Source organism: Crotalus tigris, unplaced genomic scaffold (genome assembly GCF_016545835.1).
Source record: "Crotalus tigris isolate CLP2741 ecotype Arizona unplaced genomic scaffold, ASM1654583v1 scf7180000017733.2605024, whole genome shotgun sequence".
Classification (NCBI taxonomy): domain Eukaryota; kingdom Metazoa; phylum Chordata; class Lepidosauria; order Squamata; family Viperidae; genus Crotalus; species Crotalus tigris.
The window spans coordinates 2,284,522-2,312,222 of NW_024096600.1; the positions used below are offsets into that span (position 1 = coordinate 2,284,522).

The 27,701-nt window shown below is 40.2% G+C and overlaps 1 protein-coding gene across 50 annotated transcripts in view; it reads right to left on the reverse strand.

The window, feature by feature from the left end:
* TTN (titin) overlaps positions 1-27,701 on the reverse strand; it is a 313,395-nt gene that overhangs the window by 29,984 nt on the left and 255,710 nt on the right. For all 50 annotated transcript variants that reach the window (XM_039339406.1, XM_039339428.1, XM_039339419.1 and 47 more), the window contains 18 exons: positions 26,564-26,839; positions 26,155-26,454; positions 25,755-26,057; positions 24,757-25,056; positions 24,366-24,653; positions 23,983-24,279; positions 23,596-23,898; positions 23,180-23,485; positions 21,804-22,091; positions 21,361-21,651; positions 20,957-21,244; positions 19,913-20,503; positions 19,715-19,819; positions 19,061-19,258; positions 18,541-18,837; positions 17,714-18,301; positions 17,318-17,620; positions 107-17,206 (listed from right to left, as the gene is read on the reverse strand). In XM_039339406.1, the coding sequence (XP_039195340.1) occupies positions 107-17,206; positions 17,318-17,620; positions 17,714-18,301; positions 18,541-18,837; positions 19,061-19,258; positions 19,715-19,819; positions 19,913-20,503; positions 20,957-21,244; positions 21,361-21,651; positions 21,804-22,091; positions 23,180-23,485; positions 23,596-23,898; positions 23,983-24,279; positions 24,366-24,653; positions 24,757-25,056; positions 25,755-26,057; positions 26,155-26,454; positions 26,564-26,839 (22,422 nt within the window). The remainder of the gene's footprint in view (positions 1-106; positions 17,207-17,317; positions 17,621-17,713; positions 18,302-18,540; positions 18,838-19,060; positions 19,259-19,714; positions 19,820-19,912; positions 20,504-20,956; positions 21,245-21,360; positions 21,652-21,803; positions 22,092-23,179; positions 23,486-23,595; positions 23,899-23,982; positions 24,280-24,365; positions 24,654-24,756; positions 25,057-25,754; positions 26,058-26,154; positions 26,455-26,563; positions 26,840-27,701) is intronic.

Sequence of the window (27,701 nt, forward strand, 5' to 3'; positions counted from 1 at the left end):
TATGAATACATTAAAACTAAAGCATGGATGTTAAGTCTCACTGAAATGTACTTCAATAAATCATAAATGAAGCACATAATTTTTTTTTTTTAAAAATATTACTCACCTGTTATTTTAACTCCATCTTTGGTTTCGATGGGAACACCAACACCAAATTCATTTTCTCCGGAGACTCTGAAGTAATATATTCCGCCTTCTTGTAGATTGGCGACTTTGTAGGAAAGACGATGGCAATTGTTGGTTACAGTGACCCAAGCTTTCTTGCTTGCTTCTCGTTTTTCAATGTAGTAGTTCTTCACAGGAGCCCCTCCATCATTCTCCGGAGCTTCCCAAGATAACACAGCAGACTCTTTTGTTACATCTTTTACAATGATATTAGATGGAGGTCCTGGTGAATCAAGAACTTTAACAAGTAATGTCAAAGTAGCTGTGTTTACAATGTTTTGTAATGTCAGTGTATACTTTCCAGAATCATCTCGTGTTGCCTTTTCAACAGTAAGCGAGGTGCGGTTATCTGAGGAATCAATATTTGCTCGTGTACGGAGATCAGTATCTGGCTTACTCCATAGTACGTTAGGGATAGGTTTTCCTCTGAAAGGCACAGTCATTGTAAATGAGTCACCAGCTTTCACAACTAGTGTCTTTCTCATTTCATTATCAATATCAAAAACAGGTTCTTCTTCTCTTTCCTTTGCTACTTGAGGTTCTGAGGCATCACTTGGATCACTAGCACCAATTTTGTTCATGGACCTTACTCTGAAAACATATTCTGCTCCCGATGTAAGACCTATTACAGTGTATTCTGTTCCTCTTAAACTTTGAATAGCAGTTGACCAATCAGTTTCACTAGTTAGCTTGTATTCAACAGTGTATCCAATAATAGGAGCTCCCCCATCAAATAATGGTTTCATCCATCCAATTGTTATATGAGATCTTGTATGGTCCATTATCTTGGGCCGAGATGGTGGTGATGGTAGGAAAACTGGATCTTCTGCTTTTATTAGGGGTGAAGGATCACTAGGAAGACTAAGACCTGCAGCATTTTCTGCATATACTCTATATTCATATTCGCATCCTTCCCGAAGGCCTGAAGATTTTATTCTGAGATCATAAACTGGCTTTTTATTTACACGTATCCACCACAAACTGTTTTTCTCACGCCTTTCAATCACATAACCAGAAATTTCATTTCCTCCATCACTGTCAGGTCTTGCCCAACAAAGAGTCATGGATTCCTTTGTCACATTGGTAATATCTAAAGATTTAGGGGGGCTTGGAACAGTAAAAGGATCCAAGGCCTTGACAGCCTCACTTTCTAAGGTTTCACCAACACCGTATTTATTTACACCCATCACTCTGAAAATATATTCATTTCCTTTAAGTAATTTTGTTACTTTGCAGGAAGTTGTTGGAAGTTCTGCTTCACAAAGAGTCCACGCAAGCCTACTGGTCTCACGTTTTTCCACAATATAATAGTCAATCTCTGCCCCTCCATTTTCCTGAGGTGGCCCCCATGACAAATAACATTTCTCAGCAGTCAGGCCCTTAATTTCTAGTGGGGCTGCTGGTGGACCTGGTCTGTCAAGTACTTTGCAGTTAACTGCTAATGATCTTGTTCCAGCAACATTTTGTAATGTTAACACATACTGCCCCGAATCCCGTCGAATGCAGTCTTTAACAGTGATTGTTGTAGAATGATCTGTTGAGACTATTTCAATTCTTGCCTTTTCTTCAATCTCTTTGCCATCCTTTGTCCATGAAACTATTGGCAAGGGTCGTCCAGCAATGTCAGCGCTGAATTTTAAAATCTCTCCAGCTTTAATAACAATATCTCTGAATTTGGCATCCATCATAATTCTTGGGGCTTCTATGTCATCCTTTACAGTAACTGGCCCAGTGGAGTCTGATGGTTCACTAAATTGATCAGCAGCATTCCTGGCAATAACACGGAATTCATAGCGCTGGTCTTCAGTAAGCCCGGTCACATCAAAGAAAGTTTCCTGTACATTGGTGAAGCTGCACTTCAGCCAACGACCATCTGGGAGCTCTTTCCGCTCAATAATGTAGCCTGTAATCTTAGCACCACCATCATATTCTGGCTTGGTCCATGATAGTGAGACACATGTTCTTGTAATATTGGTCACTTCAGGTTGGCCAGGTGGGTCACATGGATCCCTTGCTGCCACTGGTTCGCATGATTTGCTACATTTGCCAATTCCTACAATATTTTCAGCATACACACGATATTCATACATCAGGCCTTCATCAAGGCCTGTGACCTTCATCTGAGTATCACTTAGAAGGATTTTATTAACTTTAGTCCAAAGGATGCTGCTTCGTTCTTTACGTTCAAGATGATAACCAAGTACTTTGCTACCGCCGTCATTAACTGGTTCCTGCCAACTTACAACCATAAATGCTTTAGTTGCATGTACAACTCGAGGAGTACTAGGTGGGCCAGGTGGATTAAATGGATACTCTGCCACAACAGGGGCAGTTTCAACGTAAGTGCTTTTGCCATAGCGATTTTCTGCAGAAATGCGGAACTGATATTCTGATCCAGTGGTTAAGCGAGCTATTTTAATTGAAGTTCGTGCAACTGCTGCAGATACGGTGCTCCATGTTGTTGTTGTAGTTTCCCTTTTCTCTACAATGTAATTATTAATTTGACATCCACCATCATATTCAGGGGGTTCCCAAGATATGGATATATTATCAGCACTGACATTATCAATACGTAATGAGGTTGGAGGTCCTGGCCTATCAAGAACAATTACATTGATGATAGCTGTTGTAGAGCCAGCACTGCTTGCAACATTTAATTCATACTTTCCTACATCTTCTCTTGAAGCTTCTTTGATTACTAGCAAGGTGGATGTTTTTGAAGTTTGGACATGAACTCTCGTTGTCTCTCTTAAAGGCATACCATCCTTTTTCCAGCTGGCAGATGGTACTGGCCTTCCTCTAATGGGTACATCAATCTTAAGGTCTTCACCAGCTTTAACACTGAATGTATTGAAAAGGAGCTCAACTGAAGGCTGGATTTCAATGTCCTTTGCAACTACTGGGACTCCAAGTTGTTTTGGATCACTCTTTCCTTTTTCATTTATAGCGCAGACACGGAAAGTGTATTCTTCTCCCATACTTAATCCAGATATTGTTGCTTCTAATGTTTTAACTTGAGTACAGGTGCTCCATTTTTCACTTCCTTTAGTTTGCATTTCTACTACATAGCCAGTTATTTTACTGCCACCATCACTCTCTGGTTTCTCCCATTTAATAGTAGCACTGTGGCGAGTAACATCTACAAGAGTTACTTTTCCAGGTGGATAGGGTGGTTCAGAAACTTTAACTGGTTCAGCTGTTTCTGCTGGCAAACCAACACCATATTCATTTGCAGCTAAGACCCGGAAGTAGTAGCTGCATCCTTCCTGTAGCTGTTCGATTCTGAAGACATTTTTGCTGCAATTATTTGTAATAGTGGCATAAGCTTTTCTTGTTGTTTCACGTTTTTCAATTATGTAGTTTGTGATTTTAGCTCCACCATCAATAAGAGGAGGCTCCCAAGCTAATGTCACTAAATCTTTCTTTACTTCTCTGACGGTCAGATTTACAGGTGCACTTGGTGTATCAAGTACTCTCACATTAACAAATGCCGTTTTCTTGCCACTGTTGTTTTCCAAAGTCAGGTTATATTTTCCACTGTCAAATCTGTTTACATTGTCAATTACTAACATTGTATAAGAACTGGTTACCTCAATCTGAGCCCTGTCACTCAGAGTGCCTTCTGCTTTTTCCCATTTCACTTCTGGCTCTGGCCTTCCTTTAATTGTGACAAACAAACGTAATGTGCCACTAGCACGCACTGTGACAACTTTTCTGAGATCTGCATCAAGTTCTATTTCAGGAGGTTCCATTTTTTCAGCCGCAACAACACTACCAGGGATAGTTGCTGGTTCTCCAACCCCTTCAGAATTCATAGCACAAATGCGGAAGTTATACTCGCTATTTTCTTTAAGTTTTGTTACTGTGAATTGTCTTCCTTGTAAACCTGATGGGGGTGTACAAGTTGTCCATTCATCAGCAGTAGCTTCTTTAAATTCTACAATATATCCTTTAACAGGAGCGCCACCATCATAAGTAGGTTTGCCCCATGCCAGGGACACAGATGATCTGGAGGTATCTGTTACCTTTGGATTGTTTGGAGGGCCTGGTGGATATATTGCCTCACAAGCACGGTAGAAAATTGATGGTTCACTAGGCTCACCAATACCAGCAGCATTTTCAGCAGAAACTCTAAATTCATAGAAATGACCATCTGTCAGTCCAGTTACTCTCAATCTTAAGTCTGTCAGTCTCTTTTTATTGCACTTGGTCCATCTAATGCCATCTTTGTCTCGCTTTTCTAGTATATAACCTTCAATTTCAGCTCCGCCATCGTCAATTGGGCGGCACCAGGTTACAATCATAGAATCTTTCGTGATTGCAGAAGCTTCAGGCATGGAAGGAGGACCTGGAGGCTTATATGGATTGCATGCCAATACAGGTTCTGATTCCAGAGGGTCACCAATTCCATATTTATTAACAGCCATTACACGGAAAATGTACTCATTGCCTGAAAGAAGTTTGGTTACTTTGTGATTCAGAGCTTGAACATCAGATGATACTTGTGTCCATGAAAGCCGGCTTGTCTCTCTCTTTTCTATAATGTAGTGTGAAATGCTAGCACCTCCATCTTGTAAAGGTGGTCCCCACGCAAGGTAACATTTTTCTGCTGTCACACCTGTAACTTTCAAAGGGCCTTCTGGGGGTCCAGGTCTGTCAAGCACTTTTACAGTGATTGGTATTGCTTTTGTGCCACCAACGTTAGTCAGGGTAAGTGTGTATTGTCCTCCATCTAATCTGACACAGTCTTTGACTGTGAGAGTTGTTCTTTCAATTGTAGACTTAATTTCCATTCTCGCAGTTGCTTCTTCAAATTCTTTTCCATCTTTTGACCACTTAACATCAGGAATAGGTTTTCCGTGGATGTCAGCCTCAAGAGCAAATGTTTCTCCCGCACGAACAACAATGAGATCTTTATATTTAGGATCCAGTGAAGCTCTTGGTGCTTCTATGGCATCTCTAGCAATAATTGGCCCTGTGCTTTCAGAGGGTTCACTTAAGCTACCAGCTGCATTTCTTGCAATTACTCTGAATTCATATCTCTGGTCTTCTACAAGACCACTTACTGTAAACTCAGTTTCTATTACATTTGTAAAACTGGCCTTCATCCAACGGCCTTCAGGTAATTCTCTCTTTTCCACAGTGTATCCAGTTATTCTGCTACCACCATCATATTCAGGTTTTTTCCATTTTAGTGTTACATAATTTCTAGTGATAACAATGGCATCCGGACGGCCTGGTGGATCACAAGCATCCCGAGCAACATACAGTTCAGAACATTTGCTAACTTTGCCTACTCCAACAATGTTTTCAGCAGAAACTCTGAATTCATATTCAAGACCTTCTTCAAGACCTTCTGTTTTATATTTTGTGTCCTGGATAAGGGCCTTGTGCACCTTTGTCCAAAGGATGCTGTTTTTATCTTTACGTTCTAGATGATATCCAAGAACTTTGCTTCCTCCATCATTAACTGGTTCATGCCATTGTACTATCATGTGATCTTTGGTGGCTGTAGTGACATAAGGGGTTCCTGGTGGCCCTGGTACTTTGTATGGATATTGTACAAGAACTGGCTTAGAATCTAGTGCACTGCTCTTTCCGTATCGATTTTCAGCACTAATTCTAAATTGGTACTCGGTTCCTGTTTTAAGGTTTGTTACTTTAATAGTTGTCCTTGCAACCATTGCTGATACCATTTGCCAAACAGTGGTTGTAGTGTCACGTTTCTCGACAATGTAGTTGGATATCTGACAGCCACCTGTATATGCTGGTGGTTCCCATGAGAGGACTACGAAGTTTGAACTAACTTCATCAAAGTGGACAGGTCCTTGGGGTGGGCCAGGCTTTTCTAGCACAATTACACTAAAATGCTCTGTTGCTGTGCCTGCGGTGTTGGTTGCTGTGACAGTATATTTTCCAAAATCATCCTTGCTGCTTTCTTTAATAAACAATGTAGTTGAAGTTGCTGTGTCTTCAACATGTAATCTGGTTGTCTGTTTTAGAGGCTGGCCATCTTTCTCCCAAGTGATAGTAGGCTTTGGTCGAGCTATAAAGGGAATTTCTACTTTAAGATCTTCTCCAGCTTGTACAGTATATGTATTGAACATCAGTTTGAAACTGGGCTGAATTGTCTGATCTTTGGCAATCACAGGAACTGCCAATGGCTTAGGATCACTTTTGCCTTTTTCATTGTATGCCATGACACGGAACTGATATTCCTGTCCAGAAATCAAACCAGATACAACTGCATTGCAGACTTTGCTTTCAGTAACAACAGTCCATTTATCAGATCCTTTTGACTGCATTTCAACAATGTAGCCCAAAATTCTGCTACCTCCATCATGTTCAGGCTTCTCCCACATAAATGATGCACTTCTCTGCGTCACATCAGTTAGTGTCACTTTTCCAGGGGGTAGAGGTGGCTCTGATGCTTTTGAAGCATCGGCAGTTTCAGCTGGACTACCAATCCCAAATTCATTCTCAGCCATAACTCTGAAATAATAAATGCTTCCTTCTGTAAGGTTTTCAACTCTAAAGCTTGTTTTGTTGCACTTGGCACTCACATTTGCATATGCCTTTCTGGTTGACTCACGTTTATCAATGACATAGTTCTTTATCTTTGCTGCACCATCATTAGCTGGAGGTTCCCAGGTCAATACAGCATAGTCTTTCCTTATTTCTTTGACTATTAAGTTTTGTGGTGGTCCTGGTGTGTCAAGTACTTTAACTGTAACAAATGCAGACTTAGAACCACTGCTATTCTCCAGTTTAAGTATATACTTCCCAGCATCATTTCTATCACAATAATCAATGGATAGCTGTGTGTAATTTATTCCTTTTTCAATTTGAACTTTATCTGTAAATTCCCCTTCTTCACGAGACCATGTGATTTCAGGAGTAGGGCGTCCCTTAAATGGTATATTGATCCTGATAGAGCTACCAGCTCTGACAACAATTCCTTTCCTTAATTCTGAGTCTATATCAAGTTCAGGAGCTTCAAGTTTATCTTCTGGTTTAATTGTACCAGGAATTGCTGCAGGCTCACCTACTCCAATTTTGTTGAGAGCACATACCCTTAGCTTGTATTCTTGGTGTTCTATGAGTTTTTTGATCTCAAAACGATTGATTCTCAGACCAGTCTGTGGAGTAACCATTGCCCATTCTTCTTCATCAGCTTTGCAGATTTCTACAATATATCCTAGGATTTTGCAGCCACCATCATAAATAGGTTTACCCCATGCAGCTGTGATCGAATTCTTGGTTGTATCAACAACATGGGCATTAGTGGGTGGACCAGGCTTGAACATAGGATCACATGCTTTCCAGTATGGAGTAACTTGACTTGGTTCACCAATTCCAGCTATATTTTCAGCAGATACTCTAAATTCATATTCATGATCTTCAGTTAGTCCTGTGACTCTTAATCGTAAATCTGTAATTCGACGTTTATTACATTTCACCCATCTAATACCAGTTCTATCTCTTTTTTCTACAATGTAGCCAATGATTTCACTGCCACCATCACTATCTGGACGATGCCAGGAGACTGTCATAGAATCCTTTGTAACATTGGTGACTTCAAGGTATGTTGGTGAACCAGGAACAACAAATGGGTTTTTCATAAGTACGGGTGCAGATTCCAAAGGTTCACCAATGCCATATTTATTAACTGCCATTATGCGGAATATATACTCATTGCCTTCCAGAAGTTTTGTTACCTTTAGCATTGTGGCTACAGCATCTGATGCAACAACTGTCCAAGCAAGACGACTAGTTTCTCTCTTCTCAATTATGTAGTGGGAAATATCACTGCCACCATCATGGATTGGTGGAGCCCATGCTAAGGAACACTTTTCAGAAGTAACTCCAGAAATCTGAATACTCTCTGGAGGCCCTGGCCTATCTAGTACTTTTACTGTTACAGGTACTGATTTTGTTCCTGCAACATTGGTTGCCTGCAAAATAAACTGCCCACCATCAACACGTATAGCGTCTTTCACAGTAATCAGCGCCTTGAAATCTGTATTCCTTATTTCATATCGAGCAGTATCTTCAAGGACTTTATCTCCTTTCAGCCACATAATAGTAGGAATTGGCTTTCCATGTACATCAGCTTCAAGTTTGAAAGTATCACCAGCAGTTACAACAATTGCATCTTTGTATTTTGGATCCATGGAAATTCGTGGAAGTTCAACTTCATCTTTTGCTGTTATAGGTCCTGTGCTGTCAGAAGGTTTGCTTACTGCTCCAGCAGCATTCCTTGCAATTACTCTAAATTCATACCGTTGGTCTTCAGTAAGACCTGTCACAGTAAACTGAGTTTCAGTGATATTGGTAAAACTTGCTTTCATCCATCGACCATCAGGTAAGTCTCGTTTTTCTACTATATAGCCTGTTATTTTGCTGCCACCATCATATTCCGGCTTGGTCCACTGCAGAGTGATGGCACTTCTTGTAACAACAATAGCTTCTGGACAACCTGGTGGGTCACAGGCATCACGTGCTACATAGAATTCTGAAACTTTGCTTGCTTTGCCTACACCAACAATATTTTCTGCAGAAACTCTAAATTCATATTCAATGTTTTCTTCAAGATTAGTTGTTTTATAATGTGTATCTTGAATAATAGTCTTGTTTACTTTTGTCCACAGAATGCTGTTTCTTTCCTTTCGTTCAAGATGATAACCTAGAATTCTACTTCCACCATCATTAATTGGTTCATGCCATTGCACAATCATAGAGTCCTTTGTAGCTATTGTCACAAATGGTGTTCCAGGGGGGCCTGGTTCTTTGTAGGGATATTGAGCAACAACTGGTTCAGATTCCAGGGCAAAACTCTGCCCATATCTATTTTCTGCAAATATTCTAAATTGATATTCTGACCCAGTTTTCAGCTTAGTCACCTTCAGAGTAGTTCTTGCAACAGTAGCTGAAACTACTTCCCATGAAGTCGTGGTTGTATCTCTCTTATGAACAATATAATTAGTAACCTGGCAACCACCTGTGTATACTGGAGGATTCCATGATAGTGTGACACTTTCAGCACTAATATCTTCAAATTTAACTGGGCCTTTAGGAGGATCTGGTTTATCGAGTGTTATAACTTCAATGGATGCAGATTTTTGTCCAACCACATTAGCAACTGAAATTTCATATATTCCATTGTCCTCTTTATTTGTTTCTTTAATATTTAGAACAGTAAGATTAGGTGAATCAATTACATTTACTCTGGTTGTCTGTTTTAATGGAATGCCATCTTTGCTCCAAGAAACAGTGGGCTTAGGTCGACCAAATATTGGTACTTCGATCTTTAAATCTTGTCCTACTTGTATACTGTAACTGTGGAATGCTGGTCTGACATCTGGTTCAATAACAAGATCTTTAGCGGTTATTGGTACTGCAAGTGATCGTGGATCACTCCTACCCTTTTCATTTACAGCCATTACTCTGAAGAGATATTCTCCTCCTTGGGTTAAATTAGTAACAACTGCTTCAAGAACTTTAACACGTGTGCACTCTGACCATTTATCACTACCCTTAACTTGCATTTCTACAATGTACTGTAAGATTTTACTTCCACCATCATGTTCAGGCTTTGCCCAGCTCAATGAAACACTGTTTCTTGTAACATCATCCACTGTTATTTTTCCCGGAGGTTGAGGAACTTCAGCCACCTTAACTGGATCACTGGTTTCAGCAGGCAGGCCAATTCCAAATTCATTCTCTCCAGAAACTCTGAAGTAATAATAACAACCCTCTTGGAGCTGATCAATTTTCCAGGATGTTTTATGGCAGTTTGTTACAACAGCTGCATAGGATTTTCTTGTGGCTTCACGCTTTTCAATAATATAATTTTTAATTTTAGCTCCACCATCTATCACTGGAGGCTCCCATGAAATTGTAACAGAGTCTTTGGTAATTTCCTTGATTTTCAAGTTAACAGGAGGACCTGGAGTATCCAAGACTCTTACACTGACAAAGGCAGATTTTGTTCCACTACTATTTTCTAAAGTAAGAGTGTATTTTCCAGAGTCAAATCTATTCATATTATCAAGAACAAGTGAGGTGAAGCTGCTGGTACTGTCGATAATAGCTGCTTCTCTGATATCACCATCTACTTTACTCCATTTTACTTCAGGTGTTGGGCGGCCTCTGATAGGAACAAATAATCTTAATGAGCCACCAGCTCTTACAGTGATTACTTTCCTCAGTTCTAAGTCAAGGTCAAGATCGGGAGCTTCTAATTTTTCTTCAACAAGGATGGTTCCAGGAACATCTGCATGCTCTCCTACACCTGCTTTATTAACAGCACAAATACGGAATTTGTATTCATGTTTTTCCAACAATTTTTCTACTTCCATATTTGTTTTCTTAATTCCTGTTGGTGGTGTACAAATTGCCCACTCGCCAACACTTACATCACAGGCTTCAACAATGTATCCTTGAATTTCAGAGCCACCATCATAGATTGGTTTGCCCCAAGAAAGGAAAACTGAAGATCTTGTAACATCTATTGCTTTGGGATTATTTGGTGGACCTGGTTTATATATGGGGTCACAAGCTTTATAGTAGATAGAAGGTGGACTGGGTTCACTGAGACCAGCTGCATTTTCAGCAGAGACTCTATATTCATAGTCATGATTTTCCAGAAGTCCTGTGACTCGATAGCGAAGTTCACTTATCAGACGCTTGTTACATCTTGTCCACCGAATGCCTTCTTTGTCACGTTTTTCTAGCACATAACCCAAAATTTCACTGCCTCCATCAGAAGCTGGTCTATCCCATATAACAATCATAGAATCCTTGGTAACAGCTGAAACCTCTGGAGCCTTTGGTGGAAGTGGTACCACAAAAGGATTTTTTGCAAGTACAGGCTCAGATTCAAGAGGTTCGCCAACCCCATATTTATTGACAGCCATGATACGGAAAATATATTCATTGCCTTCCAAGAGTTTAGTAACTTTGCAACTAAGAGTTTGCACGTTGGCATCAACTAAAGTCCAAACTAAGCGACTTGTTTCTCTTCTTTCAACAACATAATGTGAAATGTCACTGCCTCCATCCTGCAGTGGGGGCTTCCATGATAGCATACATTTTTCAGCAGTTGTCCCTGTTATAACAACAGGCCCTTCAGGTGGCCCAGGTCTGTCAAGAACTTTGACATGAACGGAAGCAGTTTTTTCACCTGCAACATTCTTCACCAACAATATATAATGTCCACTGTCAATACGAACAGCTTCCTTCACACTTAGGCTTGTGGCAAAGTCAGTACTTTTTATATCCAAACGTGCTGTGTTTGTTAGTTCCTGGTCACCTTTCAGCCACTGAATAGAAGGCAGTGGTTTGCCATAAACATCAGCATCAATCTTAAATGATTCAGTAGCATGCACTATAAGTGTTTCTTTAAACTTGGGATCCATACTTATACGAGGTGGTTCTACTTCATCTCTCACTGTGATAGCCCCTGAACTTTCAGAGGGCTCACTGAAAACACCAGCTGCATTACGTGCAATCACACGGAACTCATATCTTTGATTCTCAACCAGGCCAGTTACTGCAAACTGAGTCTCAATTACATTAGTAAAACTTGCTTTCATCCAGCGGCCTTCTGGTAATTCTTTCTTTTCAACAATGTAGCCTGTGATCTTGCTTCCACCATCGTACACTGGTTTCTTCCACTGAAGAGTAACAGAATTTCTTGTAACAATTATCGGTTCTGGACAGCCAGGGGGATCACAAGGATCATGAGCTGTGTAACATTCTGAGCATTTGCTTGCCTTTCCAATACCAATAATATTTTCTGCATAAACTCTGAATTCATATTCAAGTCCCTCTTCAAGTCCAGTTGTTTTAAATTTAGTATCAGGAATTGCTGTTTTGTTCAGTTTAACCCATAATATGCTGTTTCTTTCTTTGCGCTCCAAATGATAGCCAATAATTTGGCTGCCACCATCACTGACTGGCTCGTTCCAATGTACCACCATAGTATCTCTAGAGACTTCTGGTACATATGGAGTTCCAGGTGGGCCAGGTAGTTTGTATGGATATTGGGCAACCACAGGCTCTGATGTGAGATAAGTACTTTTTCCGTATCTGTTTTCAGCAGCAATTCTGAATTGATATTCAGTTCCAGTCTTTAATCTACTCACTTTTAGAGTAGTTCGTGCAACAGTTGCTGAAACAATCTGCCAAGCTGTAGTAGATGTGTCACGTTTTTCTACAATGTAATTGTTGATGGAACTGCCGCCATCATATTTAGGTGGCTCCCAAGAAATGGTAATACTATCTGCAGTTATATCATCCATCTTCACCGGTCCAGTGGGTGGGCCTGGCTTATCGAGGACAATAATACTGAGAATTTCGGTTGCTTCTCCTGCAGAATTTGAAAGTTTTACTAAATATTTTCCAACATCTTCTTTACATGCTTCCTTTATGGTTAGCACTGTGTTACTTTCTGTATTTTCTTCATTTACTCTAGTAGTTTGCCTTAGTGGCACATCATCCTTAAGCCATGTTACAGTTGGTTTGGGTCGACCAACAAAAGGAACATCAACCTTTAAGTCTTCACCTGCTAGTACGCTGAATGTGGTAAACAACAGTTTGAATGCTGGAGGTATCACAAGATCTTTTGCAATGACAGGTACACTGAGTTGCCGAGGATCACTGATTCCTTTTTCATTTTGTGCTGAAACACGGAAGGAATATTCTTCCCCTTGGATCAATCCTTTTATAGTAGCTTCAGTGACTTTAACAGTGGCACAAGTGGCCCATCTGTCACTGCCTTTGCTTTGCATTTCTACAATGTAGCCCAAAATTCTGCTTCCTCCATCATGCTCAGGTTTTTCCCAACTCAAAGACACACTGCTTCTTGTCACATCTAATAAAGTTATTTTTCCTGGAGGCAGAGGCCTCTCAGACACTTTAACTGATTCTGATGTTTCAACAGGAAGACCTATTCCATATTCATTTTCAGCTAGAACCCTGAAGTAATAGCTGCAACCTTCTTGTAGCATGTCCACTTTCCAGCTGGTCTTGTGGCAATTGGCTATAACAGTAGAGTATGCCTTTCTTGTTGCTTCACGCTTTTCAACAATATAATTCTTTATTTTAGAGCCACCATCTATGAGGGGAGGCTCCCAGGTGAGTGTGACAGATGACATGGTGATCTCTTTTATTTTCAGATTCTGTGGGGCACCAGGTGTATCGAGGACTCTTACAATTACAAAAGCAGATTTGCTACCTGAACTGTTTTCTATTGTCAACATATATTTGCCACTGTCAAATCTATTCACATTTGCAACCGTAAGTAAAGTGTAAGAACTTGTGGATTCAATTATGGCTTTGTCTAAAGATTCTCCATGTTCTCGTGACCATTTTACTTCAGGTGCTGGTCTTCCTTTAATTGGAACGAAAAGTCTCAAAGTACAACAAGCTCGAAGAGTCACAATTTTACGCAGCTCTGCATCAAGTTCAATCTCAGGGGGAAGCATTCGTTCTTCAGCTTTTGGTGTCCCAGGAACATGAGCAGGCTCACCAATGCCTTCGGAATTCATGGCATAAATTCTGATTTTGTACTCCTGGTTTTCTTTTAGATTAGTGATAGTAAAAGAGGTGGCCTTTAGTCCAGCTGGTGGTGTTACAATTTTCCATTCATCTTCATCAGGTAATGCTGTTTCAACCATGTAGCCAGTAATTTCTGAGCCACCATCATATACTGGTTTATTCCAAGCAATTGTAATTGATGACTTGCTTGTATCTAAGACACGGGGATTAACTGGTGGACCAGGTTTGAAAAGAGTGTCACAAGCTTTGTAGAATGGGCTACTAAGACTTGGCTCACTTATACCGGCAGCATTTTCAGCCTTTATTCGATATTCATACTCATGGCCTTCTGTAAGTCCAGAAACTTTGTAACGCAAATCTGTCACAACCCGCTTATTACATTTCACCCAGCGTAATCCAGCTCTGTCACGACGTTCTACAATGTAATTGGTTATAGGACTTCCTCCATCCGAATCAGGATGTCCCCAGCATACAATCATAGAATCTTTGGTAATAGCTGTGACTTCAGGTGTCTTGGGAGGATCAGGTACTACGTAAGGATTCACTGCTAGGACAGGCTCTGATTCTAGAGCTTCGCCAACTCCATATTTATTAACAGCCATTACTCGGAACACATATTCATTGCCTTTCAATAGCTTTGTGACTTTCAGTTTTGTTACAGGAACTTCTGTGGCTACAGAAGTCCACGCCAATCTACTTGTTTCACGTTTTTCAACAACATAGTGGTCAATACTGGCACCTCCATCATCTAAAGGTGGCAGCCATGTCAGGACACATTTGTCTATGGTAACATCAGACACCGACAAAGGTCCTTCTGGGGGACCAGGTCTGTCTAGAACTTTGACATTGAAAATGTGCTTTGCAAAGCCACCTGGATTGGATGCTGTAAGCGTATATGCACCACCATCCCGTCTTGTGGAGTCCTTATTGGTAAGAACTGTAGAGAAATCTGCTATTTTAATTTCCAATTTTGCTGTATCCTCAAGTTCCTTGTCTTGCTTTGTCCATGTTAGAGTTGGTGGAGGTCTACCTGCAACATCTGCTTCAAGTTTGAAAATTTCACCTGCTTTTACTACTAGAGTGTCTTTGTATTTAGCGTCAACCATTATTCTTGGTGCCTCAATTTCATCCCTGCATGTTATTGCATCTGACGGCTCAGAAGGCTGGCTGATGGCGCCAGCAGCATTTCTAGCAATGACACGGAATTCATAAGCAGCATCTTCGGTAAGCCCACTCACAGTGAATTCAGTTTCTAATATATTGCTAAAGTTTGCTTTTAGCCATCGGCCATTTGGAAGATCTCTTTTTTCAACAGTATAGCCAGTTATCTTAAAGCCTCCGTTATATTCTGGTTTTGTCCACTTTAACGCTACTGCATGTCTTGTGATGTTTAGAGGGATTGGCTTTCCAGGAGGATCAATAGGATCGAGAGCAAGGGTTGGTTCAGATGGCTTGCTTGGTTTGCTTTTGCCTGCCAGATTTTCTGCAATGACCCTGAATTCATATGCAATGCCATCCATCAGCCCACTTGATTTGAAGGTGTTGCCTGATATTAAGGCTCTGTTGATAGTCTGCCAAAGAATGCTGTTTTGTTCTTTTCTTTCGATGTGATAGCCCAGAATTGGGCTTCCACCGTCTGTCAGGGGTTCATGCCAGCTAATGCTGATAGAGTCTTTTGTGACTGCAATGACCTGAGGAGTGCCTGGAGGCCCAGGCACTTTAAAAGGATAGCTAGCAATTACATTCTCTGAACTGATAGCCGGACCTGAGCCGTATCTGTTCTGAGCTTTAACACGGAATTGATACTCAGTTCCAGTAGTCAGGTGAGCTGCTTTGTAGGTGGTACGTATAACAGTGGTTGCTAACTCAGCCCAGGAGGTACTGTCAGTTTTGCGCATTTCTACAACATAGTTGCTAATTGGAACCCCTCCATCATTGAGTGGAGGTTCCCATGAAAAGGTGACAAAATCAGATGAAACTTCTTCAAATCTAATTGGTCCAGTGGGTGGTCCAGGAACATCGTGCACGTGAACAGTTATAACTTCACTAACTTCACCAACAATGTTTTTAGCAGAGACAGGATATCTGCCACTGTCGTTTCTTGTGCATTCATTAATGTTCAAAATGGTTGCAGTTGCCGTATTTTCATAGTTGATCCTTTGTGTCTGCTTGAGCAATTGATCTTCCTTTTTCCAGGTAATAGTTGGTCTGGGGCGACCAAGAACAGGAATCTCAACTTTGATGTTGTCACCAGCTCTAGCAATTATGGTTTTCTGATAGATACCACGCAAATCAAACTCGGGAAGCATCGTTTGTTCTTTAACAACAATTGGCCTGCTTTCTCTTGGATCACTTCTTCCAGCACTGTTAACTGCCATAACCTGGAAAGTATATTCTTCATTTTCAGTTAGATTCTTTACCACACATTCTAATGTTTTCACCGTAGTAATGTGTGTCCACTGAGTTGAACCCCTTTTCTGTGCTTCAATTACGTAGCCAGTAATCTTGCTACCACCATCATGTTCTGGCTTTGGCCAAGCAAGGCTGACTGAGTTCCTTGTGATATCCATAATATTAAGGCTGTCTGGAGGTGACGGTGCTTCTGATGCTCTTATAGGTTCGGCAGTTTCAGCAGGTTCACCAATTCCAAATTCATTTTCAGCAAATACTCTGAAGTAATATTCACAGCCTTCAGCCAAACCAGGAATCCTAAGGGAACATTTTGGGCATTTGGTTGTGATGGTTGAATATGACTTACGTGTTGATTCACGTTTTTCTACTATATAATTTGTTATACGTGAACCTCCATCAATTAGAGGCATATCCCATTGGAGAGTAATGCTATCTTTAGATATGTCTCGGGGCTTCAGATTTATTGGTGGTCCTGGTGTATCCAAAACTTTTACATTTACAAAGCCAGTCTTCTTGCCAGCAGCATTTTCAAGGGTCATCAAATACTTTCCTGCATCGTATCTATTACATTCTGTGATAATGAGGAGAGTGAATGAATCTGTATTTTCAATATTGGCTCGTGCTTTAAGTGGGATGTCATCTTTGGTCCATGTAATTTCAGGAGTCGGGCGTCCTCTAATTGGAACAAATATCCTAATGCTCAATCCGGCTCTGACAACAAGAGTTTTTCTCAGTTCAGCATCCAATTCAAAATCAGGAGACACTTCACATTCTCTGATTTCAACATTTGGAATTAATGCTGGTTCGCCCACACCAGCCGCATTGATAGCACTTATTCTGAAATTGTATTTGGCTCCTGGGTGGAGATTAGCAACCACAAATTCTGTGATTCTTAGAGCAGTTCCTGTGGTATCTTTCACCCATGTTTCTTCTCCTTCTTTTTGGTGCTCTACAATGTAGCCAATAATGTCAAGTCCACCATCATAATGAGGTTTCCCCCATGCTAGGCTAGCACTTGTTTTTGTCGTATCAGTTACTCGTGGATTTGCCGGAGGTCCTGGTGGATCTATAATGATGGGGGAAAAAAAGAGCTTAGATTAGAAACACTTTATAGGCAATCAGGCCATTAAAGCAGTAAGGGTGGAAGAATTTTTCAAAGTACAAGAATTATACTAACATGCAGCATCTTTAGTTAGCACTGGTTGGGAAATATCACTTGGTGGTCCAATTCCTGCTCTGTTTTCTGCGCTGACACGGAATTCATATTCATTTCCTTCTAGTAGTCCAGTTACTTTGTATCTAAGATCTGACACCGGTTTCTTTGAAACTCTAATCCATCTCACACCTTTCTTTTCTCTTCTTTCCAGATGGTAACCTGTTATCTCACTGCCACCGTCATCTGTCGGCCTCTTCCAGCTCACCGTCACACTATTTTTTGTAACATTTGATATTTCTGGTTTACCAGGGGGACCAGGAGGGCCTAGGGAAAGGGGAAAAAAATGTTGAAGAATACTAACATTTTTATACAGATGCTGTAAACTTATTATATAACTTATTTGCCAATTTTGCTTACCAAATCTGTCCACCATTTTAACTGGCTCTGATTGAGATGATTCTCCTCTGCCGTACTGGTTCACAGCTGAGACACGGAACAGGTATTCATTTCCTTGAATAAGTTTAGAGACAACATGTCTACAAGACTGGATGTCTTCAGCAACCTGAGTCCATAGCAGTCGGCTAGTTTCTCTCTTTTCAAGCACATAAGACTTGATTGGGGATCCACCATCTTCTGTAGGAGGAGTCCATGTGAGAGTAGCTTTTTCAGCAGAGACATTACTGACTTCAATTGGTCCAGGGGGACCTGGTACATCTAAAACTTTCACATGCACATGTTCTTCTTTAGTACCAAAAGGATTAGTTGCAGTGATTGTATATTCGCCCGAATCTTTTCTGGCAGCATACTTGACAGTAAGGGCAGAAGAAGTTGGTGTTGATTCAATGTGAACAGTCTCTGAAGGCTTAAAGTCTTTTCCTGCTTTTGACCAGACTGAAGTTGGAAGTGGTTTGCCAAGAATACTTATAGCAGACATTGCAATGGTGTCTCCTGCTTTAACAGTTAAGCCATCCTTGACAGTTGGATCAATGACAATAGTTGGTGCCTCTGTAATAAAAAAGTTCAGGAAATGAGAAAGACAGGAACATCTTTAAAATTAATTGAATAAGATGTGTGTGTGTGTATGTGTATATATATATATATATATATATATATATATATATATATATAGATATATATAGATATAGATATAGATATATAGATATAGATATAGATATATACACACACATATATGTGTATGTATATATATGTATGAATATATATGTATATATATATGGAAAACATACCATACTCATCCTTGCATGTAATGGCTCCTGTAGGTTCAGATGGTGGGCTAATGGCTCCAGCAGTATTTTTTGCTCTAATTCTGAAGTCATATTTTGAGCCTTCATAAAGATCAGTCACTGTAAATGCACATTCAGGAACATTCACATGATTTGCTTTCATCCAGGTTTTGGAAGGTAGATCACGTTTCTCCACTATGTAGCCAATTAATTTGTGTCCACCATCATATTTTGGTTCTGTCCAGACCAAAGTTACTGAGTTCCGAGTTACACTGATAACTTCAGGTTTCCCAGGAGGATCTGAAAATAGTAGCAACAGAATATAGGATTATCCATTACTAATTAGAGAAAGATTAGATAGATAGATAGATAGATAGATAGATAGATAGATAGATAGATAGATAGATTATTGATAGAGATGTAGAGATAAATAGAGAGCGAGCGAGCGAGCGAGAGAGAGAGAGAGAGAGAGAGAGAGAGAGAGAGAGAGAGAGAGAGAGAGAGAGATGAAAGAATAACTTACCAATTGAATCAAGAGCCACAATTGGTTCAGATGGTAGACTTGGTTTCCCAACCCCAGCTAGATTTATTGCCATTACTCTGAATTCATATTCTAAGCCTTCAGTTAGTCCTGTCACTCTGAAGTCTTTCATTCTTAGAGGAGTCTTGTTTGCTCGCTTCCACAAAATACTGTTTCTTTCTTTGAATTCAAGATGATAGCCTACCGAGAAACAAACAAACATTGCTTATTATTGTAATAATATAAGTGCCAATGAACTGATAAAAATCAGCGTAGCATCCTTTACATTTCTAATCTTTAGGCAGTTTAGCCATTTGCATGTTTATCCTGGATAAACTTTCTTGCTGTTCCACTAAAATATGTGTCTCATTACCCTAAATTACCTGGCAAGTTCTTACTTGTATGCATTTATTTACATTTAACATTTAAATAAATAAAAAATTTAAAATAATACAGAATCTATTTAAATTATTTTGCATTCTAAATATTAGTGAGTACTATTGTTATACGTTGCCAGCATTTTGTTTTCTTCAGTCACCTAATATGCTCAAAAGCAAAGCCTGTACTACGAAGAAGGAAAAGGTGAGTTCATTAAAATGTGTCTCAAGGAGTAAACTTAGGAGAAATTTTAAGCAAAATGTATCTCAAAAGGTATACCTGTTATTGGTGAGCCCCCAGTCTTTTTAGGGTCTGTCCATGTCAGAGATGCAGAATCATGCCTAATCTCAATAATTTTGGGTGGTGGAGGAGCATCAGGAACATCTACCAAATGTGAAAAATTAGACTCAATCACACAAAGATGCAGAGGAAGCACCATCCTGCCTGAAAATACTTCAGAGCCACTCTATTACTCACCAAATGGATGCCTTGCAATTACAGGTTCAGATTTTAGACCTTCACCGACACCGTATTTATTTTCAGCACTGATTCTGAATGTATATTCAGAGCCTTCATGAAGTCTTGTAACTCTAAAGGTGGTCTTCTGCACAGCAGAGACACAGCTCACCCATTTATTGTTCACATTGTCTCTTTTCTCAAGGATGTAGTTTGTGATTTCTGACCCGCCATCATCTTTAGGAGGAGCCCATTTTAATGTCATAGCATCGGCTGTAACTTCTTCAAATTTCACAGGGCCTGTTGGAATTCCAGGTTTGCCAACCACTTTTATGGAAATCGTGCCTTCTTTACTGCCAGCAACATTCTTCAGTGTAATCGTATATTTTCCAGCATCACCTTTATGGCAGTCACGAACAAGGAGTGACGTGTTAACTGCTGTAGCTTCAAAGGCCACTCTTCCCGTCTCCGTTAAAGGAAGGTCTTCTCCTTTCCTCCATGTCACTGTTGGTACTGGCTTCCCTTTGATTGGAATTTTCAGACGGAAAGAGCTTCCTTCTCTAGCCAAATAGCACAAGCCTGGGAGGTCTCTTAAATCAAGATCAGGTGCCACTATAAACCAAAGAAGGCGAATAATTACAAGTTCAATTCAGACAATAGAATAACTTCCTTTTTGCTCTTTTTTTTTCTTTTAATAACCCTTCAATTGCTTGCATCGGGTTGGAATTGGGGAGATTGAATGGAGCTGAGCATTTACTGGCTAGATGCCCTTCCTGACACCTATGCGTAGTTCACAACAGATATTTTCTCTTTGTGCCCAGAGAAATATCTGCAGCTACTTAGGATTGAACTCATAGCCTCCTGATTGTGAAGCGAGAGCTCTATATCTAGGTTACCACGCCGCTCCCTTTTGCTCTTCAATAAATAAGTGAAAAGGAGGAATTCTCTATAGCTTTGTTATTTTTGCTGCAAAACATACTGGCAAGAAAGATTCTTTCTTCACTAAACAGAAAGATCACGGGAACCATATGTATAATAAATGAATGGCTGTACGTATCTACTCACCAATATCATCCCTTGCCAGCACTGTAATTTCATTTGGTGTCCCGTATCCAGCTTCATTTTGTGCTCTCACTCTAAAAAGGTATTCTTTTCCTTCTTTCAAGTCTTTTGTTGAATAGTGAAGAGTTATAGATCTCATAACTTCTTTCCACTGGTTTTCACCGGTCAGGAGCTCAACAATATATGCATTAATACGACTTCCACCATCACTTATAGGCTTTTTCCAAGTTAAATTGCAGGATGACTTTGTGATCTGCGGAGCTTTTAAGTCTACAACAGGTCCAGGTGTTTCTGATTGAAACAAGAAATATATGGATATACTTACATTAAAAAAGTCTCTAAATAAAATAAGAAATTTTAAAAGACAAGAGACTTTTAAGAATTCAGTAACAGAAGAATGATTTTACCTGAAGCTTTGACAGCATCACGAGTTTCACAGGGGTCACCAATGCCATATTCATTTTCAGCAAAAACTCTGAAGAAATAGGATTTGCCTTCTTCTAAGTTAGAAATCCTAAAACTGGTTTTTGGACATTCTGTAGCCACCGTAGACCATGATTTTCTTTCTGCATCACGTTTTTCAACCACGTAATTCTTCACTGGGCTGCCACCATCTATTAGAGGAGGCTCCCACGAGATGAAAGCAGAATCTTTAGATGCTTCTTTTACAACCAGATTAATAGGGGGACCAGGAGTATCTGCATTAAAACAAGTTAACAAACTGCAATTATTGACTAAAATATACAATATTTTTGCATATAAAGTCAGAAGAATTTATGACTTTGGAACTATTGGGTTTTGAAAAGATGCATGTGTTTAGACAGATAGGCAGATAGAGATTAGCACTCACCAAGAACTTTGACTACAATGGTGTATGATTTTTTGCCACAGCTGTTCTCTAAATGCAAGACATATTTCCCAGCATCGTATTTATTGACATTTTCACAACGCAGGAAAGTATCAAAATCAGTTGATTTGATGTCCATTCCTGCCCGGTCTCTTATGTTGGCATCCACTTTAGTCCAAAAAATCTTTGGAGGCGGCCGTCCTCTTACTGGCACATAAATCCTCATAGTGACTCCAGCACGTAATATAAGGACTTTCCTCAATTCAGCATCAAGTTCTCCTTCGGGTGGAACTGCATTTCAAATAGAAGATTAAAAAAAAAAATCAAGTGTTTGAATGAAGATTGGAAAATATAAAGTGAATGACATAGGGTGAATTAAAAATGATGAAGCAATGTTCAAAGAGAACATTCTTCTAAAAGGTCTTTCAGACTTCCCTTCAAGATTTCAGACTGCATGTTAACTAACCAATAGCAGACAGAGGCTTCTCACATGGTGAGTTATTAAACTGCAGTATTGCAGGCTGACTCTGCCCACAGGTAGGAGTTTGATCCTGACCGGCTCAAGGTTGGCTCAGCCTTCCATCCTTCCAAGGTTGGTAAAATGAGAACTGAGATTGTTGGGGGCAACATGCTGACATTTGCAAACCTCTCAGAGAGTGCTGTAAAGCACTATGAAGCAGTATATAAGTCTATTGCTATTGTATATTCTATTTCTTACTTCCTTCTGTATAGAATCTTGAATTAAGCCTATCTCTTGTCACTCCAGGCTTCCAATCAAATTGGGATGTACACATGCTGTAGTGTTGCTGTCTAGGTATTTCCCATGAGGAATAGTCTGTTTTATACTGAAGAAGTATTTTATTATTTTTTATCCCACCTTCATTATTTTTATAAATAACTCAGGGTGACGAACACAGCTAATACTTCTTCCTCTTCCTGTTTTCCCCACAACAGCAATCCTTAAGGTGAGTTGAGGTGAGAGAGATTGACCCAAGGTCATCTAGCTGGCTTTCATGCCTAAGGTGGGACTAGAACTCACTGTCTCCTGGTTTTTAGCTTAGCGTTTTAACCACTGGACCAGTCTGGTTCTTGGAAGTATATCTTTCGAGTATCATTCAGAAAGAGAAAAAAAAATGTTTTCTTAAAGTAGAAGAGCAAACAATGTTTTCAGTAAGGAAAAATACTGATATTATGGTTGGCATGAAAAGTAGAGGGTTTTATAGTAAAGAAGATTTTTAGGAAGAGAGAGGTTTGGATTGTTTCATTGTGGCTGGGAACTGAAAGGCAATGGTTTATATACCAGGTTCACATGAATTCACAGGTTGAGCATCTTGCCCTGGATTAAAATCACCAATTCAGTTTCTTTTCAAAGTACTCACTTAGAATATCCTTGGCAAGGTGCTTGTCGGGTACATCACTTGGGTCACTGTAGCCAATTTTATTGACAGCATAAATGCGGAACTGATATTCTGTGTTCTCTGTAAGTCCAGTTACTACATAATGTGTATCAGGCAAATTCTTTGGCAAATTGCATCGGACCCAGTTTTCTGTGTCAACTCGTTTCACTTCAACAAGATAGCCAATAATGGGGCTTCCACCATCATATGCCGGTTTGCTCCAAGACAGGCTGATAGAGCTACGTGTACTATCAACAACTTTTGGGAATGCTGGGGGCCCAGGGGGATCTGGGAATAAAAACAAAAGCACAGTTATATATGGCAGGAACATTTGGACATAGCTATAAAAATAATGTGTGTTTGTGCGTGCATGCACGTGTCTGCACATGTCAACTTACACTGAGGATCACGAGCATATGCTGCCTTAGATGCTCCACTAGGTTTGCCTGGTCCAGCTTTGTTGAAGGCAATTACTCTATATTCATATTCTGTTCCTTCTTGGAGTCCAGTGGCCTTTATCATTCTTTCAATGACTGGTTTTCTATTCACTTTTGTCCAGTTAAGAGCTTTTGTTTCACGTTTCTCAACAATATATCCAGTTATAGGGGAGCCACCATCATCAGCAGGGGCTTTCCAGCTCACAGTCATGAAGTCCTTTGTTATATTACTAATTATTGGTGGATCACAAGGCCCGGGTACATCTAAAAATAAATGTTTGAAGTGCACTTAAGCAGTTGTATAACTCAGTAACAATCGGACTGAAGGAGTTACTAAAAAGTGCTTACCATATGGGTTTTTAGCCACCGCATTTTCAGTTAAGATTGGATCACCTACTCCGTATTTGTTCTCAGCAGAAATGCGAAATTGGTACTCATGTCCTTCAATCAGCTTCTCAACACTGCAACTAGTGATTGGGACATTGGCAGTGACTTGAGCCCAGTTGGGTCTACTTGTTTCACGTTTGTCAACAATGTAATTTGTAATGTCTGACCCTCCATCTTCAAGAGGAGGTTCCCAAGAGAGCATGGCTCGATCTACATACATATTTGTAATCTTTACTGAAGCTGGAGGACCAGGTTTGTCTGGAAAACACAATTGTTTGACAGTGAAATACCGGATCCATCCCATTTTAGCGGGATAGCATACTTCTCATTCATCTTTAACTTACCTAACACTTTAAGCTTTATAGTTGCTGACTTGGAACCACTTGCATTCTCAGCAGTAATAGTATAATCTCCTGTCTGCTTTCTGATGACACTGAAGAGCTCCACAGTAGACAGGTTTCTCTTGGTGGTGATCTTAATTCCTTCCACTGGTTTTAGAATCTCCCCTTCTTTCTTCCAAGTAATAGTTGGCATAGGTTTGCCATATACATTTGCTTCCAGGCAAACATTGGTTCCAGCCTTTACTACAAGTAAGGATTTCATACCTACCCCGAGCTCTATCTTGGGTGGTACTGAAAAAGTTAAAAAAGAAAAGGAAAAGAAAGAAAGAATGGTGAAGACTACTTTTTGAAAAGCATGAAGCTCAGCTTTAGTGTTAGCTAACAAATTCCTTACCATTTTCTGCCTGAACAGTTATTGGATCTGAAGGTTCAGAAGGTGCACTAATGTTTATTGCTGTTTTTGCTATTGCTCTGAATTGGTACTGAGCATTTTCCTCCAAATCAGTTGCCGTGTACTCTTCTTGAGGAATCTGATGGGGCGTAGCATTGCATCGGACCCATTTAGCACTTGGCAGCTTACAGGCTTCAACATAGTATCCAATTATCTTGCTACCACCATCATGTTTTGGTCTTGCCCAGACAAGAGACACAGTACTCTTTGTCACATCAATAACTTCAGGTTTGCCAGGTGGATCTAAAAAAATCAAATGAGATCAAGTTTAGCCTCCATGTAACTTGCATATGTTAGCTTCCATGTAGCTTAGCTTCCATGTAACACTGCATATTTTAACAAGTCTTATAAAATCTAAGACAGTGGTTCTCAACCTTTTTAATGCCGCGACCCCCAACCGGTCGTAAGTCGAGGACTAAACCGGTCGTAAGTCAAGGACTAAACCGGTCGTAAGTCAAGGACTATCCAACCGATCGTAAGTTGAGGACTTTCCCTGCCTGGGAGCGCCACGCATGTGTGGTGCCGCCCCCTGCGCCGGCCGAGGCGTAGCTGGCAAGCGGCAGAAATGGAGCAGGCCGACCACTGGCTGGGCCACCAGCTGGCCCAGCCCAAGGGAGGTAAGGCAGCTGCTGGAAAAGAGGAAAAAAATGGCAGACAGCCTTGCTTGGCGACCCCCGTGAAATGGTCGATCGACCCCAAATGGGGTCACGACCCATAGGTTGAGAACCGCTGATCTAAGACTAAACAAGCTGCGGGCATGATCTAGCAAAAATAAAATCTATGAGTAGAACAAATATAAGTATATGCTTGACTCTCCTTTTGAAATCTTTGAAGTATTGAATATATTTGATATTTTAAAACTTTGGAACAAGACTCAGCATTAATACTAACAATTTATATTAGCATACTATAGTGAAATATATGCAAAATGTTTAACTTACCAATTGCTGTTCTAGCAGTCACATAATCTGTTGGTTTGCTAGGCTTGCTTGCGCCTGCTTTGTTCAGAGCATAGATTCTAAATGTGTATTCTAGCCCTTCAATTAGGTTTGCGCATGGATATTCTGTGGATCGCACAGGGGTATCATTGGCCTTGACCCACAGCAAACTGTTCCTTTCTTTACGCTCAATGAGATAGCCAGTTATTGGACTGCCTCCATCACTGTCTGGCCTATCCCATGCTACAAAAATGCAATCCTTGTTTACTTTGGTAACACGTGCATTTTTAGGTTCACTGGGGACATCTGCAATAAAACAAAAGATAGGTTTTTAAAAATAACACTAACAGTATTCAACAAATATCTACTGAGGACAATAGTATAAGTAGACAGTCAGACATACCGAATGGAAACCTTGCAACCATCTTATCAGATTGAAGTGGCTCAGAAATACCAAATCGATTTTCTGCACGAACACGGAAGACATATTCCTGACCAGGGGTCAGTTTTCCAAGTCTGCAATTTGTTTTTGTGACAGAAGCTACTGCGGTTATCCAATCACCGCGACTGACATCACACTTCTCAACCACATAGTTAGTGATGTTACTACCACCATCTTCAAGTGGGATATGCCAAGACAAACTACAGGCGTCGGCATCTATATCAGAAATTTCAAATGGTGGCTGAGGTGGTCCAGGGATATCTATAGAAAGATACAAAAATATAGATGCAAATTAGTATAGATTTTGAGGAACACATAAAAGATAAATGTGTAAGGATGCTCAAGCTTGGGAGAAGAAAATCAAGCATACCCATGACGATGACTTTGATTTTCTGAGTAGCTACTCCAGAGCTGTTTTCTGCTGTTAGGCTGTAATAATCACTATCTTTCCTAGTTACATCTTTAATAATAAGAACCGAAGTGCCGTCTGCTTTATGCACTGCCAGGCGACTCGAAGTAAGCACATCTTGGTTTGCTTTCATCCATTTACAGGTTGGCGGAGGTTTCCCATAAACATGTGCCTCAATTCTGAGTTTCTGTCCAGCTTTTATACTGATATGATCTGGCATCAGAATTTTAGGTGGCACTGCAAAATTAAAATTCAACAAAGAAAAATTTACATTTGAGAGAAATAAAATGAATGACGTGAACAATGCAGTAACTTTGTTCTTCACATGTAGAATTCTGAAAAATCTTCAACTTATGTCAGCAAAGGGATTTTTAAAAAAACCAAATCTCAGGCTGCTGCTAGCTTTTGTGACCTCGATATTATGAGTGACTTATGTTGGGGGGGGGGGAAGTGTATGTCTGGATGCGGCAGAACTACCATAGTAAGATGAAGTGACTTTGAGTTTTAGGACTTCCTGGATATGATGTTTTTCCATCTTTAGTTTTGCATGGGGTTAAACTACCTTAGAAAGAAGGAGTGCACAATTTGGGTATTCTTCTGGATTCAAAGATCAGGTGGCAGTCAAGTGGGGGGTGGCACCAACTGCACCCTTTCATGGTTCAAGAAACCCTGCACACTCATGTTTCATGTTTTGGTCACCTCCTGAATAGATTACTGCAATAAGGTTTATGTAGGGCTGCTCTTGAAAAACATCTGGATGTTTCAGTTTACCCAAAATACAATGGCAGACACAAACCTCATTAACCTGTTATTACACCATTGCTCTGCAAGCTGGATTGGCTCCCAATTTGCTTCTGGGTGCAATTCAAGGTGCTGATTATTATGTGTAAAGCCTGATTATTACGTATAAAGTATGGGGCCAGGCTGATTGAAGGAATGCTGTACTCCCATTATCTTCACCTCTCTCATTAAATCAGGCAAGAGGGGTATGCTCTGGGTCTCATTAATCAGAAACTATCATTTGGCGGGAACCCAGGAAATTTGCCTTTTCTGCACCTGTCCTCTGGAATACCATTATCACCAGAGGTTAGGTTTATGC